General features: G+C 55.0%; 1 protein-coding gene across 2 annotated transcripts; it reads right to left on the minus strand.

Moving 5' to 3' along the window:
- Positions 1 to 1779: 1779 nt before the first annotated feature.
- Positions 1780 to 27840, minus strand: ST3GAL4 (ST3 beta-galactoside alpha-2,3-sialyltransferase 4; the record flags this gene model as incomplete). 2 transcript variants are annotated; one of them, XM_079709205.1, is made up of 12 exons in its annotated part: positions 1780 to 1946; positions 2218 to 2361; positions 6108 to 6251; positions 6936 to 7125; positions 7222 to 7317; positions 7758 to 7818; positions 8011 to 8108; positions 8305 to 8385; positions 8805 to 8889; positions 9190 to 9262; positions 26571 to 26640; positions 27788 to 27840. In XM_079709205.1, the coding sequence occupies 12 exons, from the start codon at positions 27838 to 27840 to the stop codon at positions 1860 to 1862; spliced, it is 1182 nt and encodes a 393-aa protein (XP_079565331.1). In that variant the 3' UTR covers positions 1780 to 1859. The 2 variants fall into 2 exon arrangements, with proteins under 2 accessions (XP_079565331.1, XP_079565330.1); XM_079709204.1 differs by having other exon boundaries at positions 8805 to 8913.
- Positions 27841 to 27878: the final 38 nt, after the last annotated feature.

Genomic DNA, 27878 nt, shown 5'->3' on the forward strand with positions numbered 1-27878 from the left:
AGTTTGGGGTGGGGGTATGAGTATGGATTCTGGCTCGAGTTTAGGCACATTCAGTAACAGGCAGTGGTCCCGGTCCAGGACAGCTGGATCATATGTGCTGACAGCCACTTTCGATGGCCTGGACGGGGAACTGGACACTCCCATGCATACCCTTACGAGAAGCAGCTGGAGAAGCATCAGGAGTCAGCGGAGCTGAGATCCCCGAACACACTCAACGCCTGTGACGCCTGTCGGAGTCAGCAAGGCCCCCCGGGACAAACCCTGGGGGACGAAGCTGACCTGTGTGGTGGAGAGGGGAGGGAGCTTGGGGCTGCAGCCCAATTTGCTTTCAGAATTCCCTGTCTCCCCTGGGGGGAGAGCAGCTAGCAAAAGTGTTCTGCCAGGCTTGTCCCTCCATTGCAATGGTCCTCTGTTGCTCCCAAATCTCGGCCCCTCTTTATCTGTCCTGTCCCAGCCTTGCTGTCTCAAAACCTCAAGGCTTCAACTCTTTCCAAGAAAGCCAGGAACACAGCTGTGAGTCCCTTCCCTCTGGGGGAGGTCCAGCTCTCCCTCCTGGCTCCAGATGTAAAGGAACAGCTGTGACAGTGGCAGGAAGCCCACTTGGCAGCTAAGCAGGGCCTGGGGAGATGAACAAAGCCGGGTAGAGACAGGCAAACAGCAGGGCTGTATCAATTCTAGAGACTGGGGGAGGGCAAGAGCATTTCATCCTATGGCTCGGCGACTGGCTGACAGGCCTTGCCAAGCCTTCAGACGCCCCCCATGCCCTGCCCATCCCAATTCTGGCTGCCTGGGCCACTGGCAGGACTTTCTGTAAACTCCATTTTATGATTCCCACTTAATCTGAGAAGGGAAACTTGGCTTTCTTTGTCTGTCTCCACCCCTGTCCTCAAACACACACCTCCCAGAATGAGATTTTGGAAAAAAGGCTGGTGAGGGAGAGGAAGGGAGGTGGAAGAGGGTGCTGGCACTCCACCCTGGCATCCTCCTGCCCCTCCCTACCTCTGGAAAGTAAACCAGGATGCAGATGCCAGGCTCGGTGTCCAGCAGACAGGGCTGCATGGGGCGCCACTTGCTTGCCTGCTACGCCAGGGTGATAAAGCACGACTTGGCACCCACCAAGCACTGTACTCAGTAAATAGTTATTTCCTGAATGACCCTGGCCCACTCTGGGTCTCAGTGGGTCTTTAACAAGCCTGTCCACTGCCGGCAGAGGGACCCACCGCTGTGGCCCACTATGCATCCGTGTCTTCTTCACTCTGAAAGGACACAGGGTATCACAGCCACTTCTGTTTTAGGAAAAATAGTTTAATAAGTCTGGAACCCCTTTGAGGTCCTCTCCTCCGCGGAACCCCTGTGCCAGTGCTCTTCCCATGCCTGCTGGGAGGGAGCAGCCCTTCTCTGGAGGGCACCACCCACTCTGGGCACTGCCCACTCCAGACGCCTCGCCCTCCTGGGAGGCCTGCTCTGCGTCCAGCCCGTTGTGGGGCCATCACTTTTGTGTAAAAAGTGAGCAGAACGCTGTAATATGCCCCCTTTTCTGGATGCCATGGGGCCAGCCCACAGCATGTTCCTACCCCTTAATTAAATAGCCCGTTAAATAATCTCCCGGTGCTGGCAGAGAGGGGATGCCGCAGCAACAAGCCCCGTGCCTTGGCCGGGCTCCTGCTGCCTCAGGGCCGCCACCCTGACTTGATCTGGCCTCCACCAGAGCAGCCAGGGACACAGCCTCGTCTCAGACCTGGCCTCCTCCTACCCACACAGGGGAGGGTGAGTCCAAGCTGGCACCAGGCACCCCCCCACAGCCATGGATGGGGGCACTCAGCAGAGTGAGCAGACGGATGGGTACAGCTCCTGCCCAGTCAGAAGTACGTGAGGTTCTTGACGGCTCCGATTTCCAGCATCCTCTTGATGGCCAGGGCCTCTTGGGAGACATTGTGGCCTGACCACTGTGGAGACAACCAAGGAAGCCAACTGAGGAACTCCTAGGCAGCTCCCTGGCCCTCCCCGTAAGCCCACACCCCGGGAGCTCCATTCCCCATGCCGGCTCTCAGAAGGACGACAGAATACAGGGGACGCTGGCCTGGGAGTCCAGATTCCTTGGTTCCAGTTCTGACTCTCTGTGTGACCTCTAGGTGAGCTATCTCTGGGACCACCCTCATTCACTCAGTGTCCCCAGGCTGGTCTGCCCCACCCAGTTCACCAGCAGGGACCACTTACCACCATGGACTTGAGTGTGATATACTCATAGTAGTGAATGGACTGCTTCTTGTGGTGGGCGTCTGGGTAGCCGAAGCCAGCAATATGCACCAGGTCACAGAGGTGGAGGGCCAGGGTGATGGCCAACAGCCCTGTGGTGGGCTTCTGAGGGACAAAGCGTGGGGAAGGTATTAGAGGGAGGCTGCTTCTTTCAGCACCTCTAGGCCAGCGTTCTGCAACAGAACCTTCTAGTATCATGGAAATGTTCTGCATCTGTGCTGTCCTGTATGGCAGCCACGAGCCATACGGGGCTCATGCAGCTAAGGAACTGAACTTTTTATTTTATTCAATTTTAATTAAAATTTACATTTAAATAGCCACATGTGGGGAATTCCCTGGTGGTCCAGTGGTTAGGACTCCGTGTTCTCACTGCCGACGGCTCAGGTTTGATCCCTGGTCGGTGAACGAAGATCCTGCAAGCCGTGCATCGCAGCCAAAAAAACCAAAAAACAAAAAAAAGCCACATGTGGCTTGTGGCTACCATACTGCGTACTATAGCTCAACACATCCGGGGAGGGTTTGGGCCTCTGGGGATGATGATGGCAATAAAGATGACAAAAATGATAGTAATAATAAACACCTATGATTTTCGGAGCACCTGCTATGTGCCAGACACTATGCTAAGTATTTCACCCCATATGTCACCTCATCCAGTCCTCATGAAAACACTTTGAGGTAGATAGTATTATTAGCCCCATTTTTCAGATGGGGAACTGAGGCTTACAACTGTTAAACAAGTCACTCAAGCAGTGGAAAGGTTCTGCTCTCTGTCTTGGAGAACCTCACCTCTCCTGGAAGCCCCGAGGCTCTCACATTTCCGGGCTGTGTGCCCTTCATGAGGGTGGGCTCTCCCTCCTATAAAGTGGGGACAGCAGTACCTCCCCCACCCCCTACCGTATGGGCTGCTATGAGGACCTCACTTTCTCCACCCCTGAGCCATCCACAGGGATGGGCCACCTGATATTCTAACCTCACAAACCACCTTCCTCAGCGGGGATGACTTGCCTTCCACTCCCCAGACCTTGTCAGATCCCCTAAGGCCAGGTGTTCGCCAGCTTCCCTTTCTGAGCTCTCCTATCCTTTCACGTCACTGCCTGCCCCAGCCTTCCATTTCAGCCCTGTTGCTTTTACCGCCACTGTGTTATCTCATCCAGTTCAGAGCTCTCCCAAACCACACATGCATCACCTTCTAGCAAACTCTTCTCTCCCCGTGTATTCCTGTAATTGTTAAACATATTACCATCCACCCAGTTGTGCTGGAAACCTAGAATTGTCACACATCTCTCAATTTCACCTTAAAAGAAATGCTGTAGCAGACTTCTAAGATGAAGCCCAATGACCTCTTGCCCTTGAGAGTGTGTGTAACCTATGAATATGATGAGATATATTACATTGTATTATATTGCTTAAAATGGCACAGTAGACTGTAAAATAGATAGTCCTGGTGGGCTTGACCTAATCTCATGAGCTTTTCTATCTGGGTCTAGAGATCAGCAGTGGAAGAAGTGCGAGGTGTGAAGCACAAGAGGATTTATCATGCATTGCTGGCCTGAAGATGGAGGGGACCAGACAGCAAGGTATGCAGGCAGCTCTTCCATGCTGAGGGTACCACCCCTAGGCTGAAAACCAGCCAGGAAATGGGGACCTCGGTCCTGCAACCACAAGGAACCAAATTCTTCCAACAACAAGAATGAACTTGGAAGCAAATTTCCCCCCCTGAGCCTCCAGACAGGAACGCAGCCCAACTGCCAACTTGATTTCAGCCTTGTATACCCTACGCAGAGAATCCAGCCATGCTGACCTGGACATCTGACCTCCAGAACTATAAGCCAATGCATGGGTGTTGTTTTAAGCCTCTAAACTGTGGTAATCTGTTAGGCAGTGACAGGAAACTAAAGTTCATCCCTTCCTCTCCCTCTTCCTCCTTCCAGGAGCTGGGTTCTGGTCCTAATCTCTGGCTTCCCTCTCTAGCCTTCACCCTCTGCCATCAGGGCCAGAAAACTCCTCTTTGCTGACCCCCACCCAACTCCATGTGCACTGGAACTCAGTGCCAGGGACGTTGTTTGGTCTTGCCAAATGAAACACCTTTCCCCAATTCTCTGCTTGATGGGCCCCATGACCCCTTAGGGCCCAGCTCCAGTACCACCTCTTCCGGTGGCACCACCTCCAGGCAGCCCCAAGCAGAGTTCCGCCCCTCCTCTGAGACCCCGCAGCACTCGGAACAACCCTCTATCGGAGCGTTTTGCCATTCCAGGCTGCATCCTGCATGTTTATTCCACTAGACCGAGTTTCCTTAGGGCAGAGAGCATGTCTTATTCCCCATGCATGCAAACTTGGGGCCTGGCGCTGAGCAGTCACAAAAGCAGGCATTCAACATAGGAAGCTGAATCGTAGTAGATATTCAGTAAAGAATAAAATCATGGGGAGCTCCCTGGTGGCCAAGTGGTTAGGATTCCGGTCTTTCACTGCCGTAGCCCAGGTTCAATCCCTGCCTGGTTAGGGAACTGAGATCCCGCAAGCCATGCAGCGCGGCCGAAAAAAAAAGAAGAAAGAATAAAATAATTTATTCAAAACTTGGCAAATATTTATCGAGCATTCACGGTGTGCCAATCTCCGTGATAAGCACATTATGTAAATATCTTTTTAAATTCTAGAATGGCTTTAAAAGGTCAGTACTCCTATTTTCCCCACCCCACAGATAAGAAAACCAAGGCTCTGAGTGGCTGACTGGCCCAAGGCCATACCGCAGGTAGCACTGTGAGTCCTGTCTACCTCTGATCATTACTTCTGTCTCCTACCTCACACAGCCTCTCTGAGGGCTCAAAGATATGGCGGAAGTACCTGCTTGGGAAGCTACCCAGTGTGCCGAAGCCCGCCAGCAGAAGACCACTAGGGAGGGCTGTGCGAGCCGAAACCAAAATCAGAACTTGCAAACTGCACCCTGACTTCCCAAACTGTCATACCTACAAAACCATGATATGCAGGACCAACTGCACCCTCAAATTCTTTTAACTCCTTTAGACCAATATGCGCCAAGACTGGATCACAGATGAAGTGATCAAATAGTAACCACAGGGCTCAGCCTGGGCTCCATATCCTAAACATAGGATTACTGACTGTTGGCACTTCCCTGGCGGTCCAGTGGTTAGGACTCCACGCTTTTACTGCCGGGGGTGCGTGTTCAATCCCTGGTCGGGGAACTAAAATCCCACAAGCCGTGCGGCCCGTGGCCCCCCAAAAAAAAAGAAGACTACTGACTGTCCCAGCAAATCCCCGGTGTACAGATTCTGATCAGCGCCTGCCAAAGCCATCCTCTACCTCTAGCCCCCAAGCCCTAAAAACACCCTTCCTTGACTCCCCATTTTGGAGATGCCCCGGAGCATCTCAAGAGTGTGTGCCCTCCCTTGCTGTATGCACAGACTTTTTTTTTTTTTTTTTTTTTTTTTGCGGTACGCGGGCCTCTCACTGTTGTGGCCTCTCCCGTTGCGGAGCACAGGCTCTGGACGCGCAGACTTAGCGGCCATGGCTCACGGGCCCAGCCGCTCCGCGGCATGTGGGATCTTCCAGGACCAGGGCACGAACCTGTGTCCCCTGCATCGGCAGGCGGACTCTCAACCACTGCGCCACCAGGGAAGCCCCTTCCCTTGCTGTAAAAGCCAGAATACCTGCCTCTGATGACAGGTGTGTGCCTGGGGGCTGTGTGTTATTCAGATGCGGGCTGCAGTCTCTGCTATTGTTTTCCCCTCGCCTGGGGTCCTCCCTGGCCTTCTGGAGCCTCTAGGAAGTCCCTCCTACTTCCCACAGAGAACCCCAACCCTCTGGCTTCCCATCCATCTGCAGCCCATCATCACCTGCTTAATCTTGTATGGCTGCTGTATCGGCAGGCTCAGCAGTTTGTCAGCTGCAATCTCCATGAAGAAGGGGTTGAGAATCCGAATCTGTTTGGGGTTGACGTCCCAGATGAGGGGAGGCTGTTTCCAGAAGCCCTTTCGCACCTAGGCGGGTGGGGTTGGGAGGGAGACAGCCAGTGGGTTGAAACGGGGAGGTGGGGAGGGGCTTCTCCAGGGGACGGGGCCCCTGTGTTGATGGCACAGGCTCTCGGGAGTGCGGGGTGAGGGCAGGGACGTGGAGGCCTACACCAGAGGTGGGAGAGGAGACCAGAAGAGAGGAGGAGGGAGAGAGGGGAGCGGGGCACCCCCCATGGGAGGCCAGGTGACATGGTGTGTCGAGTATGGGCTCCAACCATGGCCCGCTTCCAAGTAGAGCCATGCAGGTAGAAGGGGCTAACTAAACACGTGGCAAAAAATGGACAGTCGGACAGTTCAGCTGTCAACCGGATGGCAAAGAGACATAGCGGACTTTCTGGAGTCCACCTAGAAGGACAGAGATCTCGACTGTTCTAACTGCCTCCGCCTGGAGATGACTACCAACTGGTCCCTCTGCTGCCAAGCTTCTCACTGGCAAACATGTTTTGGCAGCTTCTCTGTCCCAAGCAGCCTCGAGCTTAGGGTGCCCTTCGCTGCTGCTGTCCAACCCCTGCAGTAGAACAATGAGCTCACGCCTTCCCCTTACTGGCTCCTGAGGACCGTGGGGCACACGTGATGGACCGGCAGGGCCTGACCCGGGCGGCGCCCCCATCCCCAGGCTGCGACCTCACCCCCGCCAGTCTCTCCACTTACGCGCTTCTTATCGCTCAGGATGCTCTCAATCCAGTGGAAGTCCATGGCCTTGAAAGCTACCATGACAAGGAGTGTGTCAGGGTTGTCCTCCACTTTGGGGTTGAAGTGGGCGGATTCAGGGTAGAAGAGACGCATGGTGGTCTTCGAGCCCACGTCATGCTCGTAGCCAGCCACCGGCGCGCTGTTTAACCTGGGAGGCAGGGAGGAGGATGTCCGTCACCTAGAGCCCCACTGGGTATGCTTACCGTCACCCCCAAACAGAAGAGGGAAGGGCTGCCATACAGACCTGATGACCACGTCGTACTTGTTGATGGCTTCTCCCAGTGAGCTGTTGCGCAGCCGATGCCCGTTCCCCACCACCACGCAGCGACGGCACTTGAGGCTGCCCCGGGAACAGGGTGGTAAGACCAAGAAGGAGCCCCTGCTCCTGCCCCGGTCTGCCCAGGCCCCCTCAGCCCCTCAGCCCCTGGCCCCCATGGCCCAGGCATCTCCAAGGAGTCCTGCTTCTGGTCATGCTGACCCTGCAGCCCTGGGCTTTCAAGGGAGAGGAAACTGAGCAGAGCACGGGAGAGAGAGGGAAGGAGGGAAGGTGCCTGGGGAGTACCAAGAAGAAATCCCATTTTGGAGCCCCTGACTGCTGCCCAGGCCTGCCTGTTACCACGGCAATACCCTCAGCAGCCTCTGCCCACTCCAGCAGCCTGATACCCAGGCTCAGCTGCCGTGGAGACTGGCATGCCCACCTCCCCTGGAGACAGGCAGGCTCACTGGGAGGTGCCGGACCATGACTGTTTCACACTGGGGCAGGAAGGAGGGTCTCCTTACCTCTGGATGCTCTCTGGAACGGAGTAGCTGGTGATGGCCAGCACCCGGAGCAGCAGGTCTTCTACAGAAGAACCGCAATGGAAGGGGCTGATGACAACAGCTAGCTCTCCAAAGGCTGCCAACCCTCCCTGCCCTGACCCCGGGATCTAGGCCTGGCTGAGAACCTGGGCGCTGGGACCACGGACAGCCAAAAACGAGAAGTTGTGTGGCCAAGGCGAGGCCACCGTTCCCACCTGACCAGGCGGATTCTTACCACTCCCCTTGGTGCCGTAGGGCAGCTCGTAGGCAGATGGCGTCTTGACCCAGAAATAATCCTTAAGCTGCAGGAAGACGGGCTGTTCTCGGGAGTAGCTGCGCCGAGGTGAAGGCAGGGTGGGGATGAGAAAGAGATTAATCTTCATGCCAGAAACTGGGTCAGACCCCTGACTCACACTATGTATACACACCAAGGCCTCTCCCTCCCTCACAGGCTGCACCTGACCCACGTCCACCAGCATGGTTCCCTCCATGTAGCCAGCACCCAGGCCCACCCCGCATCCTCACGTACTTGCCAAAGAGCCTGGAGGCTATCCTCTCCGCCTCACCCTGGAGGCAGGGCTCCTTCTTCCCTGGGATGGGAAAATAAAAGCTGGAGACAGAAAAGGAGAGAGGCAGGCGCTCCAGTCAGACCTCCCGGGCCCGGGGGCCAGCTTTCCAGGCAGCCTCCACCTCCTCCCAGGGTACGTCGGCCCCAAGGCCCTGGAGAGTGACTCGCAGGCTGCAACGGTGTCAGCCCAAGTCCCACTTTGAAACCAAATCATTGCAAACCCAGTTCTTCATTCTCCTGAGCTCCCCGGGTGAGGGCCCTGGGGAGTCATCCCAGGCCCTACCCCCCAAAACCCACCAACTCCCCTCACAGAGGATTCTGGGCTAGTAGTGTACGGGAGAGGTCATGCCCTGGCTCTCTGAACCCTCCTGTGTCCCCACTAGGTCCCCACCTCACAACGCTCCATCCCTGAGCCCGGTTCCCAAGAAGAACCCACAGAAGGACATGAAAGATGGACTCACAGCTCAATGTACCTGTCTTCTCGGGAGATGGAGTACCATACCATGACGACCAGGACCAGAGCCAGTGTGGCCAGGAGTTTCCAGCCTGCAGGGCGAACGCACAGAAGAGCTGGAAGCAGAAACAGGCAGGCACAGCCCCAGACCACCTTCTCAGCTGCCCCAACTGGGGCCCCTGCAAGGCCAGCTCAAAACAGGCCCTCGCCTGGTCTTAGTTCTCTGGCTCCGGGCTTGGACCCGAGTGTTTCTGCTGTCCTTCAAGATGAAGACAGGGGCCCCTGGCTCCGTGTCAGTCCCTCCACAACCCCCGGCGGGTCCCAGGATGATGCTTACGATGGCTTCTGGGAAGCCCACCCCTCAGGGTGGGGAGTTCTTGGAGAATACTCACGGGACTTGCTGATCATGTTTCTCAGGTGCCAGGGTTCCTGGGGAGAGCTGTCATCCCGGCTGCCTCGGGCCACCTAGGAGGTAGGAGGCACAGGTGTCTGGTCAGCGCCACAAACACTCTCATCTAGACACTGGAGCAAGGCACACCCACAGCCTGCCTCTTCCTGCCTCCAGGAAGCACAAAGCTGCTTCCAGGGCGGCCATCCAGGGAGCGGCCCTTCTCACCCTGGGCATCTCCCTAACCCCTCAAAGGCAGCATCAGCGGTCCAGGTGGAGCCTACGCCCCAGAAAGGGAAGCCAAGTCCCACCGTTCACGAATTCCGTCCCAGGCCAGACCAGCCTACCACAGCTTCCCCGCACGGTTGCCCTCACTTGGACCTCGGAAGGGCCAGCTCCAGGAAACAGATGCACCTCCACCCATTTTCTACATGAAAGTTAAGCTAACTGTACAAGGGCGTGATTCACATTTTGACATCTGAAGTTTATCTTTTCTCCACATCCAAGGCATTCCCTTGGTTCTGGCCACCGTCCACCCCTCTATCATCAATCTCTCACTATTCCACCCGAATATATCTGCTCGGGCCAGGCCCTGGGGTGACTGTGGGACCATCAGATGGTCCACAAGCCCTCTTGCAGCCCTTCTAGACTCTGGCTGAGTACAAACAGTGTCCAAGCCCTCACCACCAGGTACATGGGGGAAACTCAATGGAGGCAGGCTGTTTGAATAGGAGCATGGAGAGTGAGAAGGGTCTGGTTGGTCAGAGGAGAGAAAGGAGACCCTTTCGGGTAAGGGCAGAGGCTGGCAAGGTAAGGACAGGGCTGTGGGAGGGGTGAGTTGCTACATGCACATAAACAGCAAGGTCCCTCCAGTCACAAAGCCAGCCAAGGACCATGCTTCTGAGTCACCAGGAAGAAACTTCTGCAGCTTTCACAGCCACACAAAGAGGCACGGGATGCGTGCAGAGTGCCAGTTTCTTCTCTCCATGACATCTTCCCCAATGATCTGGGTTGTAGGAATCAGATGGGCCACATACTAAACACAGATTCCAGGGCCCTTTCCTGGGATAGCTTCAGCCAGTTGGGGTGGGACCTGGGATGGGCATTTTCACAAGCTGCCCACGTGATTCTTTTGAAGGATCAGGAAAGGGAGGGAAGCCCTAGTGTTTGTGCTCTTTTGGGGAGAAATGAAAAATCTCAAATTATTTCTCAGTGGTGGGGGACCGCATCTGGACGAGGTCTGGTTTTTGTTAGAAATCATAAATCGATTATCCTGAACACTGTCCTGTTATGGAGTTGATGCTCTGCGCCCAGGGGCACTCCAGGCCCCACCCTGAGTCCACAAATACCCAAGAATGAGAGTGTGGAGGGAAAGAGAAAGCCGGGTAGGGGAAAGGGATAGGGGTGGGGACCAGAGCCAGATGTTTTCATCAGGGTCAGGAGGGCCCATCTCTGAATCCCAGTGGGGATGGGGGATGGTCCTGTCCAGTAAAGAAGAGCTCTAGAGTTGTAATCAGCAGACCCCAGTGAAAGTCAAGACCTACTGCTTTTCCAAGGGTGGCCTGCCTTCCCAACCTACGCACAACAACTGCCAAGTCATGCCCTACCACGTTATCCCCTTCACACACTTCTCCTGATCTGTAATTCGTTTAGTTACTTGCTCTCTGTCTCCCCCACTGCATATAAGCCTTGTGAGGGTAGGAATCGGGTCTGTCTTATTCCCAGCTCGAGCCCCAGCATCTAGCACACTGCCTGACACACAGCCAGTGCTCAGCAAGTAATGAATGAATAACATGTTGGGTTATCTTGGGGGAGTCACTTTTCCCTCTCTGACCCTCAGTTTCTTCAGCTGTAAAACTGGGAATCTGGCCAAATAAATGCTTGTGACTCAAATATATTTATCAGATCCGCAGCCTGAGCCTCACCAAGGACCTTATTAGAAATGTATAATCCCAGGCCCCTCCAGAGGCACAAATCAGAAACTGCGTTTGCATAAGATCCCCTGATGATTCACATGCACATTCAAGCCTGAGAAGCACTTGTCAAGATGGATGTCCTTGACCTTGGCTGAACAGGAGGATTGCAGTATCTGGGTCCCATAACGGGAAATTCTGACTTAAGTGGTCTGGCCTGGCACTGGAATTTGTTCAAGCACCCAGGGGCGATTCTAACCCAGCCAATTTTGAGAACCACTGGTCCAGATAATGGCGAAAGCCCGGTTCTCAATCTTTGATGTGTACGTTCTGACTCAGTGGGTGTCGTGGGTCCACATTCTAACCGGCTCCCAGGTGGTGCCCTGCTGCTAGGCTGGGACCGCACTTAGAGCTGCAAAGCTCTAAACAAGATCCTTCAGGCTCTCTTTTTTTTTTTTTTTTTTTTTTTTTTTTTTGCGGTACGCGGGCCTCTCACTGTTGTGGCCTCTCCCGTGGCAGAGCACAGGCTCCAGACGTGCAGGCTCAGCGGCCATGGCTCACGGGCCCAGCCGCTCTGCGGCATGTGGGATCCTCCCGGACCAGGGCACGAACCCGTGTCCCCTGCATCGGCAGGCGGACTCTCAACCGCTGCGCCACCAGGGAGGCCCTCTCACATTCTTTACGTTATGAAATGCATCCTCTCCTGCCCTCCGTGCTCTCAGTCCTTTCTGATCAGGATTTCAGTCCATCGTACTCCATCTCCCTGTATCAGTAGGTCACAGCACTCGGGGCACAAGGCAATCACCTGAGAAGCTGAGGCATTTACTGACATCTAGACCCCACTTTCCAAGTCTTATTTAATTGGTTGGGCATGGGGCCCAGGCACTGGCCAGTAAAAAACCAACCAAACAAAAAAAGCTCACCTCACCTTTCTGGTGATGCTAACATGCAGCCAAAATGGAGAACACTACAGAGAGTGTGCCGTGCAGTAACTGAAAGTCAAAGGCTCAGCCGTCCTCAGCGAAGGAGAACTCTGGTGGTCGGAGGTGATGCGTCCTGAGCAACAAGACGACTACTCTTTTTTGACCCCTTCCCCAGTGAAGTTCTGCACTTTCCTCCTGAACTGTGCTGGTCTTGTGCTAAGCAGACTGGCTAGTCCTGGGGTCTGCTCTGAGAGACCCCCAGGGATGTCATCCACCCACCCACCCCCTCCCCTTGCTGGCCAAGCCAAGAGGATGGCTCAGCCCCCAGGATTCCAGGAGCGTGGGCTTCTTGGGCTGGCTGCTGCCTCGGGACAACTGGGAGCCTTCTCCCAGCAGCTGTCCCATAACACGGACAGCCCCTGGGGACAAAAGGACAGAAGAAAAGTCACAACAGGGTACCTGGGCAGGAGAACAGAAATCTGATCCACTCATGTCCAAGGGGCAGCAACCTCTGCCTGCCACCAGCTGCCCAGGAGACTGGCTCACCAGACCCGCTAGGTAAAGCTGACCCCAAGGCAGGAAGGCTATGTGCCCTCCCGGTGCTCTGCTAAGAACCACGGTGTCCCCCGCTGCAGTGAGGCTGCTGAGCCCTGCCACGGAGTCGCCAAAGGGCAGAACTGGAGGACGGGGTGAAGAACAGAAGTCTCCTGCTGCCTGGCACTCAAAGCCTCACACAGCAAGTACTCAGTGGGTACCCGCTGTACCAAGATGAACAGAACTGGACGTCACCCATGGACATGGCATGATGCCAGGCCCCTCCAAGCCCTTGGGCCCATCAAAGGGCTGTGGCTTAATGTTCCTGAGAAGGGGGATGGGAAAACCAGTGGGGCAGAAGCCGTAACCAATGTCACTGTCCCTCAGTCCTGTGGGGAAACCCGGAGCTGCCTGCCTGCCACCTCTAGACTCACCTGCCACTCCTGCCCCATCTGGATACTGGGTGGGTCCCCGCCCACCTTTCCAGCATTGTTCCCAACCGGTGATCCCCCTCGGCCTTGCTGCTTCCACCTCTCCCCCCTCCTCCGCTCCCTGTGACTCAGAAACATAGTCAAGTCTCCCTGTACCTAAAACAAAACAAACCCCCTCTCTGCTTCTCTCTCCTCCTCAAGCTACCTCTGCATCTCCATCTTGAGCTCCAGTGGTCAGACTCCTTCATCTGTGCTACGTGCTCACTTCCCACTCAACCCTCTACCCTGCTCCACCCCTGATCCCCACCCTTGTCTGTGCTGAAATCTCCCTTGCCAAAGCCTTCAGTGGCCTCCTAACGGTCAAACCTGAAAAAGATCGATTTTCGCTCTTCCCTGTACTCTGAAGCCTTTGCTACTAATAGGCCGATGCTTCCAGGTCAAGACTCTCTCCAGGTTTCCTCCGAACTGGCTCCACTTCCTTTAAGTGCTGGCATTCTCCAGGGAGCTGCCCTTGAACCTCTGCTCTTCCTCTGCTTGTTTTCACAGGCTAGGTTCATTCATTTTCGGAGGCTTAACTACTACTCAAACCCTGATGATTCAAGCTCTTTTTCAGCTCTGTAATTTTTCTCCCAGATCCTGTCCTAATATTTCTAACTTTCTCCTGCTCATCCTCCCTGGGTGATCTTAAACTCTTCACCCGTGACACGTCCACAACTGGACCCGCATCTCCCGGCTCCCCCCAACCCCACATCCTCATCAGCTCATCCACCCAACATCTCCTTCGCCTTCACACCATCCCTACGAAACGCTACCCATTCTACCCCCAGTTCCTCGTTCCAGCAAACGTTTGCTGAACTCCCACTAAACGCTCGCCATTATAGGAGGCACTGGGATGTAAAGCCTGATAAAGCTCAGGGCAGTGTGAAGGCCACATGGTCTAGAACCTCAGAAGTACTTCGGAAAGCAGGCTTCATCTCCTCTTCTTGAGCCGCAGGTTGATTCTAGATCTCGCCCCAATTTATCTGTTTCCTAACTGGTCTCTTCACCACAAGTCTTTCCTCACTCAAGCCTCTTCCTCAGAACTGCCAACACGGTATCTTTCTCAGAAACGGTTTGGATCAAACCACCCTCCTGCTTCAATCACTCCCCGTTCCTTCAATGAAAAACCAAAGCTTTTTAGAGGCAACCAGGGTTCTTCAGTCCCAGGCCCCAAGCCCTGCACATGCATCTCGGAACTCCTGCCACGGGCGCTGCAGGGGCCGCCTTCTTCCACAGCCCCACCTCTGCACGGGCTTTCCTCCAGCAGGAAGACCCTACGCAGCCCCCGTTAGCCTCAACAATCTCACTCCTTCTGCAGCACTGGCCCCTCCTCTACGAAGTGTTTTCTGACATTTCTAAGCAATGTTTTTCTTCCCACAAAAAATTGTTTATATCTTGATTTTAGCACCTAATAGGTAGTAAACTTTTTGTATTATATAATTACTATTTTCATGGCTTGCCCACTATCCTCTGACCTCTGAAACTGGAAGCTTGTTTATACCAAGAGTCTACCAGAGCACCTAGAGAAGATGCTTTATCACATAATATAATTTTATATTACATCATTATGTGTTTTTGTATCTTGCCCATGAGACTACGACCTCTGTGGTCCAGGCCTGCATTACATCTTCAGACTCTATCACAGTGCCTAGAACGTAGCAGATGTTTTATAAACATCTGACACACAAGTAATAAGATGAGACTAAAAATGTATTACATCCCTTACTGATCCTGAAATGTACTGTGCACTTACTATGTGCAACACCAGGGGGGTGCCAACCTCATTGCCATTGCTTTGAGGACCAGGTGAGTCATCGCTGTGGAGGCTGTCCTGTGCACCGCCCAGCACCGTGACCACTGCCCACTAGAGAGGCCAGTATGACCCCCACTCTCCGGTTCTGACAACCAAATGTCGCCAGACATTACCACATGTTGAGAGCTACTCGGCAAGGTACTCTTAAGGGCTGTCCAAGTATGATCTCAACCCTATGAGTTCAATGCTATTATTACCTCCATTGTGGAGACAGGGAAGTGAGGTGCAAAAAGGGTCGGCAACTTGCCCAGGGTCTCCGAGCTGGTGAGCAGCTTAGCTCCAGAGGGGCGCACTCCTAACTCCTGCCCTCCACCGCCCCTAAACCACCCTGTGAAGACGGCAAGATCCTCGGAGGGCCCACCTGCAGCCCTCTGGGGCAACGGGAGGAAGCTGCCCTCCGTCACATCAAAGTCCTTCAAAGGCTTCTGACAGCTGAGAGGAGCCTCCTGGGCTCCTTCCCAGGCAGGCTGCCTCGAGACACAGTCTCCGGCCCCCGCATCGCCTGGCCCCCCTGGAAGCCCTCCAGCATGTCTTCAAAGCCCGCAGCTGTATTCATGGGATTACTAGTGCCCTCCATCTGGACACCAGACTTCCACGAATGCTGGCAAAGACCGCGTTCACTTTCTCACGGCCATGCCGCTTCACTGGCAGGGAACCAACACCCCTCAGCTGGTAAGCCAGGTCTCCTGGGCCCTGAACTTGTGTGGCTACCCTCTGGAACCAAAGAGCAGGACTGTGCTACTACAGCTGCTTGCAAACATCCCATCTCGGGAATCTCCCGCCATGTTTCCAGCCTGTTGAGGTGTGTGAATCTTGACAGTGCCAGCTAACCCACAGCGATTCCTCTCAGCTTAGAGTCCTCTGCCGTTATTCCAGGGGGGGCTTGAGCTGGACGCTGAATTTAAGGTAACTAATACAACTGCGAGGTAAGGCAAGGTGAGGACACAGGCCACTGGAGTCGCACTGTGTTATGATCAGCCACTCTTGGGTGTAGTCAACTAACCGCGATTCTCCAGAATGGATCATCTGTATCACCTCTCCTCAGCTCAAAAACCCTCCATGGCGCCCATCCACTCAGAGAGAAAGGCCAAGCCCTTGCTCTGACCTGTAAGACTGCACGTGATCTCCCCACCAGCACTTCCCTGCCCTCCTTCCCCATTTCCCCCATTTAGTCTGCTCTACTCAAACGGGCCTCATTGTTCTTGACTGGGCTAGGCCCACTCCCTCCTCTCTGGCTGTTCCTTCAGCCTGGAATGCTTTTCCCCTAGACACAGGCTTGGTATCTACCCACTCAGCTCTCCACCTCTGGTGAAAAATCCCCCCTACACCTCACATTTCAGATCCCTCTCCCTGGCTTGCAAAGAACTTTTGCTGTTGTTTTGTTCGATGCTGTATCACCACCAATGTCTAGAACAGTGACTGGCACACAGCAGGCTCTCGACACAAGTTTGTTGAATTAATTTACTCATCAGGAACTACACCACCACAGAGCAGGCAGAGCAAGAGGGGAAGAGGCGGTAGCAATAGGTCAGATACCCACTCCAGCCCCTCTGGCCTGGCCGCTGGCTAGACACAGCCTGAACAGCACAGTGCGATCAGGCCCAGTAGGGAGGGAGCTGGTCTTGGCCCGGGGCTCTTGTGAAGTGGCAGAGGGCAGAGTAACTGACCAACTGCCTCAAGGCCCACCAGTGGGCAGATGGGCATCTCTCCAGCCATCCAAGCTCGGAGGAAAGGGGCTGCAGAGGCTTCCACCTGCAGGGCAGGAAGGCTCTCTGCTCCCCATCTTGGGGGTCCACAGGATACCCTCCACCCCCAACAGGTGTCTCCAACAGCCCAGGCCTGCAGCCTCCTGCAGAGAAACACTGTATTCTCCACTTTATCAGCTGCCAGTCACAAGACACCACCGAGAACCACATGAAAATCATACTTCTGGAGTTGGCCGGGGTGGGGCAGGAGCTTTGAATTCCATTCGCTGGGTAAAAGAGCTTAAGTGTAGTGACGGGGTGGGGAGTCAACAGTACGGGTTCATGCTCACGATAAATAAAGAAAAAATCCGGTGTGGCCGTCGACCTGCGCCAGGCTCCCGGGCATGACTCCCTCTTCATACCTCCCAGCCAGGGGCCAATGAATCTAGCCCCAAGGAGCCAAAGCTGAAGGCCCTACAGGAATTGGGGCTTGAAACCACCAGTACAGCCAGTCCCCTCCCTCCCTCCGGCCTCCAGATGCCCCTTCTGAAGATGGTGGACTGCAGCTGCCCCGCCGTGCCCCATCCGGTGAGGTGGCCGCAGCCTCACGTGGCTGTGGAGCACTTGCAATGCGGCTAGTCTGCGCTGAGGAATGCTGTCTGTGGGGCCCATACACGGGATTTCAAAGACTCACTACAAAAAAAAGAAAGTAAACTATCCCCTTAAAAATTATTTACATTGAGGCGGCAGCCATCATGGGAAAAACACTTTTTCAGCCTGTTTTGTGACCAGAAAGCACAGCACTAAGGACTGAACCTTACATGGAGCAGAACTGGACGGCCACCGAACTGAAGAGGTCCCGGGTGACCCCCGAGGCCTCACCAGACTTCCTAAACACACCCTCCCCTCCCCAAAGATAAGAATCTCAGCTCACATGCCCCCATCTGCACCCCAACCCCGTTTGAGAATGGAGGACGAGGCAAGGTCAGTGCCAGCAGTTTCACATCTGAGTCCTTGTCAGGGGGGTTGATTACAGTATAAATGTTGGGGGGATCTGGAATCACTGTTGGGACCCAAGCCCAGGATGCTCTTCCCAGCCACCCCTCAAGGATCCTGGCATTCACACTTCCATGCTTCCTCTTGCCGCCGGGTCCCAGATTACCCAACCACTCCCTCAGTCTGTCCCACCTGGTCGCCCTGTTTCATTTCCTCTGTGGCAGGAACACCACACTGTCTCCCGTACTCACGAGATCATAGAACCCAAGAAAGCAGGGACTTCTTGTGGCCCACAGTATCTCCAGCACCAGATGAAACACCTGATGTGTGGTAGGTTAAGTGACGAATATTGAAATGAACAGATGTCTAAATGAATGAGCAAATTAGCAGAACAAGTGTGAACAGAAAGTTTCGCCAAGTTAAAAATTTCCACACCCTTACTTTGCCATGACCTGGTCAAACAAGGGGCCAGGGGCTTGTCAGAGGTCAGCTCAGGACCTGGCAGTCCCAACCAGTGCCACATTTGTTGCCAAAGGCACGTTGCTATGCTCACAAACGCACCCTGATACCAAGAAGGTGCTGTTCCTGCAGAACTGGCTAGGGTTAACCTTCGACTCCCTTTAATCACTACCAGCTCCAAGGTTGCTGGACCACACTGAGAGCTGATGTCAATATACTCCGTGGGGTCCCAAGAGAGCTATAGGCCTGGAGACACCTTATTACCCAGGAAACCTCCTTTCCTCCTTACTTGCTCAAGAGGGCCAGCCTGGGCTAAAACCCCAGCCAGCAAGCCCCAGACCTCCAAGTACCCTTGGCCTCCTGGAAGCAGAGGAAAGGGGTTTGGACACAGACCGGAGGTCCAACCCAGCCTCTGTGGTCATGGGCTGGCTGTCCCTGGACAAGGTCCTGTATCTCTTGGGCCTCAGGTTTCCCATCTGTGAAATGGGAGTAGCAAGAACAAGTTCTGGGAGGTGTGGGAGCCTCAAAACATATCCCAGGATTGAAAGCCCGCAGCCTTAGCACCGGCTGAGCCCAGAGCAAGCACGCGGCCCCTGGAAGCTGAAGGTGACTCCTGGTCTGGGCCTCCCCCAGTGCGTGGCAGCCCCTCTCCACTCCAGGTCTGCCCCAGCCCTGCACGGGGAGCAGTCCAGGGCTCCCACCTGACACCACAGCCACGACTGCACTCACCTCTCCTCCCAGCCGCGGGTCCACTGCACTCATGGCACACATGCAGCTGCCCGGGGACCGGGGGGACTGCCACCCAGACTCTGCCTGCACTGAACGTGGATCCCACGTACAGGCCAGGTTCAGGGCTGCATTGCTGGGGTGGGGAGGATCATGGGATGGAGGAGAGAGATGAGGCTTTGTTGAAGAAGCCACTCTCCCTTTCTGGGTACAGCACCTCCTAGAGAAGGTGCCCAGACCCCTGATCAGAGCCCTCTCCTGAGTGGTGCCCCCTTTTCAGAACAGCTGCTCACAAAGCTGTTCGGCCACAGGCAGAGGCAGTGGTACAGTGGTGAAGAGTTCCAGCCTTGGACAAGTCAGAGAAGGCATATCATCAACAAATACCTGGATGGAGCAGTAATCCTTCCAATCAGTTAAGAAAAAGACCAAGGAACCAAAGAGAATAAAGCAAAGGACAGGAAAAGCAATTCACAGCTTAAACCCACACACCTAACAAACATGAAAAGATGTTCAACCTCACTAAGTGACCAGGGAATGCAGATTAAAACCAAATATCACTTCTTGCACGTTGCTGGCAGGCGCTCATGACATAAAGGCTTAGAGTTCACTGACATAAAGGCTTTGTTCATTGACAAAAAGTACTTCATAGTATCTAGTAAGGCTGAAGGCGTGCATACTCTATGAGCCATCAATTCCACATCTAGGTGTAGCCCAGAGTGACCTGCCTTTGTACGTGTACACACATTAAGGATGTTTAATGCAGCACTGTGGCAACAGCAAAAGAATGGAAACATCTTTTTCTGTTTGTTTTGTTTTGTTTGCGGTACGCGGGCCTCTCACTGTTGTGGCCTCTCTCGTTGCAGAGCACAGGCTCCGGACGCGCAGGCTCAGCGGCCATGGCTCACGGGCCCAGCCGCTCCGCAGCATGTGGGATCTTCCCGGACCGGGGCACGAACCCGTGTCCCCTGCATCGGCAGGCAGACTCTCAACCACTGCACCACCAGGGAAGCCCCTGGGAACATCTTAAATGTCCAAGAGTGGAGGGATGGCTGAATAAACTGTATCATCACACAACTGAATACAGCCATTTAAACTGAAGAAAGTACTCTCTATGGATCTATTAGGATAATCCTGATGTTTAAGGTTTTCAAAAAACTGTAAACAGATACTTATAATATGATCTCATTAATTTTAAAAACACACAAGACTATATATAGCGTGTGTGAGCTAAAAGAATTAAAAACAAAAAACAACCATGGAGGAATCACCCAACTCTTGGTGACCATTACATTCTAGGAAGAGATCAAGTAAACTGGGATGGATTGTGAGGACAGGGCTTAGTTCTATTCTTCTAATATTTTATTTCTTTTAAAAAATCAGACATAATATGCAAAAACATTAGCATTTGTAAATCTGGCTGTCACATGGGATTCTATTATCCTTTATATTTTGAAATATTTTTATACTGAAAAAAGGGAGTACAGATTTTAAGACAAAAATTCAGAAGCTATAAAAGATAAATTCAACAACATAAAGATTTAAGAAGCAGAGGGCGGCAGGAGAAGGGGGAGAGAGAGAGGATGAACAGTTTAAAAACAAATGACAAACTAGGAAAAGTATCTCTGCAACATAATATGTATCAGACCAACGAATTCCCTTAGCCTGTAATGTGCTCATGCAAGTCAATAAGGAAACAAGTCAACAAATCAGACAAATAGGCAAAGGACATGAATGAGCAGTTGACAGTACATAATATAATGGCACAGAAGAAAGACCCATTCTTCACAGATTGTAACAGCAAAGCTCCAGAGGCCTGAGAGCCCACGCTGCTTGGGGAGGTGGGGAAACAGGTCCTCTGTCAGATCAGGAGTGGATCAGGGTGACCTTTTTGGAAGTGACCTGGCAATATCTGTCGAAATCCCCTTAGCCTGGGAATTCCATTGCTAGAAGTTTATTCTACAGAAAAGTCTCCTATATTTGCATGAACTTTTCTATCACAGTCTTTACAGACAGCACTATTTGTAACAGTGAAAGATGTAAATGACTTGAAATTCTACCGAAAATCCACAAGGACCTGTTTAGAAGCATCACCACACAAACAACGAACAGAACGCTATGCAGCTGTGAAAAAGAGGATGCAAATGCATGCACGCTGACACCAGATTATCTCCCAAGTACATGATGAAACTTTAAAAAGGCGGGTGGAGAGCAGTGTTCTGTGTATCTCCAATGCCCTTTTAACAAAAGACTTACACACATATATGTAAATATGTCGCTAAAGGAATAGATTATTCAAAGGATGCGGAAGAAACTAAGGGGGCAGGGGTCTAGAATGGGAGAAAGGCCTTCTTTATCTCATATACCCTTTTTTTTTTTTTTTTTTTTGGCTGTGTTGGGTCTTTGTTTCTGTGCGAGGGCTTTCTCCAGTTGCGGCGAGCAGGGGCCACTCTTTATCGCGGTGCGCGGACCTCTCACTGTCGCAGCCTCTCCCGTAGCAGAGCACAGGCTCCAGACGTGCAGGCTCAGTCGTTGTGGCACACGGGCTCAGTAGTTGTGGCTTGCGGGCTCTAGAGTGCAGGCTCAGTAGTTGTGGCTCACAGGCCTAGCCACTCCGCAGCATGTGGGATCTTCCCGGACCAGGGCTTGAACCTGTGTCCCCTGCATTGGCAGGCAGATTCTTAACCACTGCACCACCAGGGAAGCCCCATATACCCTTTTTATGTTTAATTTTTTTTAACGGGTGAGTGTGATACACTTTCAACTAAAATTTTGCTGAAAGGAAAAAAAAAAAAAAAAAAGGAATGTAAACTCTGGAGTCTCACACACCCGGACCTGAATTCCAGACCGACCACTTACTGGCTGCACAAGTGTTGGATCCTCTCTGGATCTCAAGTTTTCTGCTGCATCAAATGGAGATAAAAACAGGGCACTTCCTCCTAGGGTGGGTGGATATGCCAGGTAAGAGGGGCTCTAAGGTTGTTACCGTGGAGAAGTAGAAGCAGCTGGTCTCAGACTCCAGAATGCGCTTCATCTTTCCCCCTCATGGATCCAATGGAACCAGGCCCTTCTTATCTCTCCTTATGTCCCACTCCGCAGACAGGGAACAGCAGGGGCAGGGCCACCAGGCACAGCTATGCAGACTGGGTGTGCGTGGCCAGGCCTGGGTGGGGAGTGAGGGCTGAAATCCAGCCCTCCCTTGGCTTGTCAAACCATCGCCCTGGTGCAGGGTTGTGTCCAATCGCAGGGGTCATTCATTCTGCTTTCCATAAAGGCTCTGTACAGGCTAGCAGCAACATCATTTACAGCAGAGCAATTTAACCCTTCTCCAGAATCCTTGCCAGGTTATAAAGAGCCCAGTGAAAAGATCTGGGGGTACACAGACCAGGGGCGGGGCATAGCCATTCGGAAAGTTAGTACAGTTATCTCATCCATATTTATCTTTCCATGCGTCATTTCCTCTGAATTCACAGAGACACCCTGTTTTACCAGCAAAAGTGGTTTCTAGGGAGAGTCCTGCCACCTTCGGCCCATCGGTACCCACTTCGTAAACCTTGGGCAGCTGGGTGACATTCTAAGTGAGGTCACCCTGAGACGAATCCTGCGTGGGGGAAGGAAAGCCAAGGGGACAACCCTGCCCTGCCTGCCTGCTCCTCAGAAGGGCTTGTCTGCAAGAACATCCCTGTCCCAGGGCAGGTTTGGGGTCCTGAGGCCTCCAGGGACACGGTGAGGCTGGGCAGTCCAGAAGAAACAGGAGATGACAGGGACTGTGGGCCTACTGCACCCAGGGCACCGCCTCAGGCACTGAACTACAGCAGGAAACAAGGTAACAGGCCTGTGCTCCTGGACTGTACACCTGGGGAGTGAGGGGGAGGGGCAGGGGGAGACACCTGACAACCACATAGATGAATAAGAAAAGGTGCCATGAAACACACGGTGAGGGCTTCCCTGGTGGCGCAGTGGTTAAGAATCCGCCTGCCAGTGCAGGGGACGCGGGTTCGAGCCCTGGTCCCGGAAGATCCCACATGCCGTGGAGCAACTAAGCCCGTGCGCCGCAACTACTGAGCCTGCGCTCTAGAGCCCACGAGCCACAACTACTGAGCCCACGTGCCACAACTACTGAAGCCTGCACACCTAGAGTCTGTGCTCCGCAACAAGAGAAGCCACCGCAGTAAGTCTGTGCACCGTAACGAAGAGTAGCCCCCACTCACCGCAACTAGAGAAAGACTGCGCGCAGCAATGAAGACCCAACGCAGCCAAAAATAAATAAAATAAGTAAATCTATTTTAAAAAAAGAAGAAGAAGGAACACACGGTGAGGCCATCAGAACAGGGCAGTGGAGCAGAGGGAGATGGGGCAGCACCTTGGGATGGAGCGTTGGCAGGTCCCTGAGGGGCTGGCTCTTGACCTCAGACCTAAGTGAGAGGCGGTCATGGAAAGGGGGCTGGGGGAGTGGGAGCAGAGGTTCCAGCCCGAGAGAAGAGCAAAGACCCTGGGGCCTGTGGGGTGTAAGTAACAGAAACAAGTCCAAAGTCACCGGAGACAGTGAGGAAGGGCCAGTGGCGGTGCCAGGGAGACCTGCTGGCCGGGTGGTACAGGACGTCACAGGCCACCCTGGAGCCTGGACGTTACTCAGGGTTCCATGAGAAGTCACTGGAGGGTATGAACAGAGGAGTGACACTCTGGATTCTTTTTTTTTTTTTAGTACGCGGGCCTCTCACTGTTGCGGCCTCTCCCGTTCCGGAGCACAGGCTCCGGACGCGCAGGCTCAGTGGCCATGGCTCACGGGCCCAGCCGCTCCGCGGCATGTGGGATCTTCCCGGACCGGGGCACAAACCCGTGTCCCCTGAATCGGCAGGCGGACTCTCAACCACTGCGCCACCAGGGAAGCCCTGGATTCATTTTTTAAAGATCCCTGGGGCTGTTTGGCAGCTCTTGTGCATAACTTCATTTAATTTTTAAAACACTCTGTGTGGTAGTCCTCTTTCATTGTCATTTACAGATGAGCAAACAGGCACACAGAGATACATTAAGGGTCCTGGGGTCTCCAGAGATAAAGAATTCAAGCAGTCTGAACTGCTCAGAAGCCCTACACTCTCTGGCACCCATGAATTGGGGGGAGCTGTCTGGGGTGGATCTAGAAAAGCTCCTACGTCTCTTGGGCCTCAGGTTTCCCATCTGTGAAATGGGAGTAGCAAGAACAAGTTCTGGGAGGTGTGGGAGCCTCAAAACATATCCCAGGATTGAAAGCCCGCAGCCTTAGCACCGGCTGAGCCCAGAGCAAGCACGCGGCCCCTGGAAGCTGAAGGTGACTCCTGGTCTGGGCCTCCCCCAGTGCGTGGCAGCCCCTCTCCACTCCAGGTCTGCCCCAGCCCTGCACGGGGAGCAGTCCAGGGCTCCCACCTGACACCACAGCCACGACTGCACTCACCTCTCCTCCCAGCCGCGGGTCCACTGCACTCATGGCACACATGCAGCTGCCCGGGGACCGGGGGGACTGCCGCCCAGACTCTGCCTGCACTGAACGTGGATCCCACGTACAGGCCAGGCTCAGGGGGCGTTGGAGTCCTCAGTGGCCAAGCCGCTCTCCCTTTCCAGGTACAGCTCCTCCTAGAGAAAGTGCCCAGTCCCACGGGGCGTGGCCACAGACCTCCAGCCAGCGCCAAGCTGTCCCCCTCCCCCGGCAGCTCCAGGAGCAGCACCCGCTCCACTCGAGCAGTGCCTCATTTGCAGAGTGGTGTCCCCTCTCCAGAGCTGGTACTCCCGCAGTCCCCCAGCAGGGACGGTACAGGGCCAAGTTCAGTCCACGCCTCAATTTCTATCAGGAGCCCACCAGGGTCAGAGGTGCTGAGGGTGGGATTAGGGCAGAAGGGGAGGACTATGCATGGTGGTGTGCGGCGGGGCAGCACGGCCTCTGGGGTGGGGTTTCTGGAGGAGAAATGAAACTGCGGAGAATGAAAACAAGACCTCCATTTCCTGCATCAGCCTGTCCCCTGGGAACAGCGAAGCCGATAAGAGAGACCCTTTTGAGATCGTTTCACATCAGTAAGATGTTTCCACAAATCAGCTGTTTGTACAACTCTCCTGGAGGTAAAGGTTACCAGTGAGGGAAGGGGAGGGGCGGCTAGCATTCTAGGTGTTGCTGGGGAAGGTGCAGACCCTCCAGTCTGACCAGTGGTCCCTCTGGGGCAGGGCGGGGGCAGGGCAGGTGGGACTGCTGGCAGGAGGGCTGCCAGGTCACCAGGGATGACCCAGAGCCTCCCCTGCCAGGGGCTCACGCAGCCCCTGTGGGGAAACAGGGAGGCAGATCTGAGCACACACAGAGCCGGGAGGCACCCAGAGGACACTCTGAGCCCCTTCCCAGGCCAACTCCGCTCTGGTCCACTGAGACCCTCCGTGTTGAAAACCTACAAACACACCTCTGAGCACAAACACACGAATCCCTGTTCAAGCACAGGAGCACACCCCAGAATAAACATGACCCCTACACACTCACACGCACCTCTCCCCCTCTCTCTTTCTCTCTCTCTCTCCTCCTTCCTCCTCCTCCCTGCTGGCCCCACTTCCCGCCACAACGTACAGCTTCTGGGGCCTGCTGGGCCTCCTCTGCCAGGGCGCTGTCTTCCCCCATCTTTCGAGAAGGCACTGCCCACCAGCTTCCTTCAACTTCAGCTCCGGCTCCAGCGGAGTTTGTTTGCCAGATTGCAGGTCCCCTGGGCTGTCAGCCAGGGAGCCTGAGATTCAGGAGGGGCCAGGAGTGGCTGAGCCAGTCCTCCGGGGATCTTGTCATCTCCAAAAGTTGAGTAAAGGGGAGCCCTGGGTTCCTGGCTTGGGGCGGCCAAGCCCAGCTCCCAGGAAGGGAGCCCCACCCCAGCTGTGCTCAGAGGTACCCGGGAAGGTGGGTTGTCGAGCAAGGGGCTGCAGGAAAGCAAAGGGGGAGGACACTCGGCCTTGTAAGCGTGTGCCCGGGGCCAGGGGAGGGTCCTGGGGCAGCCTGTGGCCAATGTCAGGCACGGGGCAGAGGCTGCTGCCCCGGGGCAGGGCACCCCCCCAGCAGCAGCATTCACCCACCACCCTCCTGGCCTGTCCCAGCCTCTCTGCGCCTGCACCTGATCTTGATCTTCCCGCTAACAAGTCCAGGAAACCCCTAGGCCTTCCCCGGCCCACCTCCCACCCCGTTCAAGCCCTTTTGGGCTTAAGCCCTGAGGCATTAGCAATTCCAGACTCATCCTGTCTCCCAGCCCTGGGGGAGGCGGAGGGGGGCAGGACTGGAGCAGTCAGGGCCTGGGGACTGAGGATTCCAGTCTGGGGCTTGCGCGGCAGGTTTGGGCCGTGCCCACGCCACCTCTCCCCAGAGCTGCTGGCCCAGGGTCATACAGGGTGCCCCTGGGCGGGCACCCTTAATCTCATGGAGGGCAGTGCCGGGGGTCAAGCCACGAGCCAGAACCCTGGGCTCTCTGCCACTCACGCCCAGGAAAACCCCGGGCTTGGCCAGCGCTCCTCCACTCTGCCCTTTTGGGAGCCGTCCTGGTTCTCAGGCTGGAAGGGCAAGAGCTGTCAGTCCACCGCGGGCCGCGCATCAGCACCACCCTCAGGGCCAGACCACATCCGGGCTCTTTCTGAGGAAGCCTGGTGCCAGAAGCAGACTCAGAGAAACTGAGGCACAGAGGAGACTCTGAGAAGGCCTAGGAGACTGAGCTACCGCGGGGCCCTGGCCCCGTCTGAAGGTGGGAGGCCCGACAGCCGCCCCCATCCATCCTCTTGGCCTCTTCCGCGAGCCCTTCCTCCTGCCTAGAAGCTGTCAGGATCAGGGTCCTGGGACAGGGCCCCTCCCGCCCCCAGGAACACACCCAAGTCTGGCCAGCTCACCTGGCCTTCCCGGCCTGTCAGTCCAGCTGTTCCGGAAAGAGAACATTTTCTTCTCACTGTATTTGGACAGCTGCGGGGACAGTGACAGTGAGAAGAGAGTGTCTGATTATTGAGGGGGTGTGTGTGCAGGGGACAGGGCCACAGGGCCTCTGAAGTGGCCGAGGGTCTGGAGCTGGGGAGGCCCCAGATGGGGGGCTGCGTGAGGAGCTGGGAGGCCTGGGGCCACCCGACAGGGTCAGCGTCCCTCAGCAGCACCATCAAGAGAGTAGCTGGAGGGGCTTCCGGCCCAGGTCTGGGGCTATAGGAGGAGGGACGAGAAGCGCAAGGCACCAGGGAGACCGATTCCCATCTTTAGGGAATGTGCTCGGTTACAGGGTGGGGTAAGGACGCCTCTCAGGCCCAGCAGCCCCTCCTCTGCAGGTCCAGGGCTGACAGGCAGGGATCCAGAAGGGAAGACAAGGCGCCCACAGGACAAGGCCAGAGGACCTGGAAACGGAGCTTCCTCCGCCCTGGGAGGCGGGAAGTAGGACCGCGGGGTCAAGCCAAGGCTCTTCCTCCTGCTGCTGCCCACCCTCCCTCCTTCTCAATGGTCTTCTCTCCCTCCCTCCCCTCCCCGCCCCTCCCGGCCCTTGTCCCCTTTCCAGCCGCCCCATCCTGCTGTCACCTTGTCCCCATCTCCAACTCCTCCTGCCTGCCTCCCCCGCCCCGGTTATGTAAGGGGCCTGAGAACACACAGAGGGAGCTTTGTTGTCAAACCAAATCCATACGGAGCCGGGATCGGCCAACGCAGCTGTTCCCCATTCCCTCCGCCTTGGCAGGGGTGAGGCACCAGGCAGGAAGCCCCCCCACGCCTCCATCTGGGGAGGTGGGGGGGCAAAACACGCTGGCCCCAGGGCCCCCATGCAGCTGAATGGGTGGCCCGGGATCAGCCACCACCGCGTGGGACCACAACAGGGGAGCAGCTGGCCCCCAAGACAGAGGAAAGCCTCAGTGCAGAGCCAGGGCCCCAAAGCCCAGAGAGGAGAGCTCTGGGCTAGGAGCAGGGCTGCACAGTGAAGGCCTGGAGGGGGGCCCAGACCCCCACCAGTGGACCCCATTCTTGTCCACACGTGGATGCAGGCCCGTGTTCTCTCTGCCGCACAACCCGTGTACATACTCTCCCGCGCGCGCAAGAGCACACACACACACACACACACACACACGCTGTGTGTGCTCACCTGGAAGGCATCTGAGCAGAAATCTCCTCCCTGCTCTGATCAGCCTCCTCCATCCCAGCAGGTACCTCTGGAGAGAGGAGGGTGGAGGGCA

This window comes from Hyperoodon ampullatus (genome assembly GCF_949752795.1).
Source record: "Hyperoodon ampullatus genome assembly, chromosome: 7".
Taxonomy (NCBI): domain Eukaryota; kingdom Metazoa; phylum Chordata; class Mammalia; order Artiodactyla; family Ziphiidae; genus Hyperoodon; species Hyperoodon ampullatus.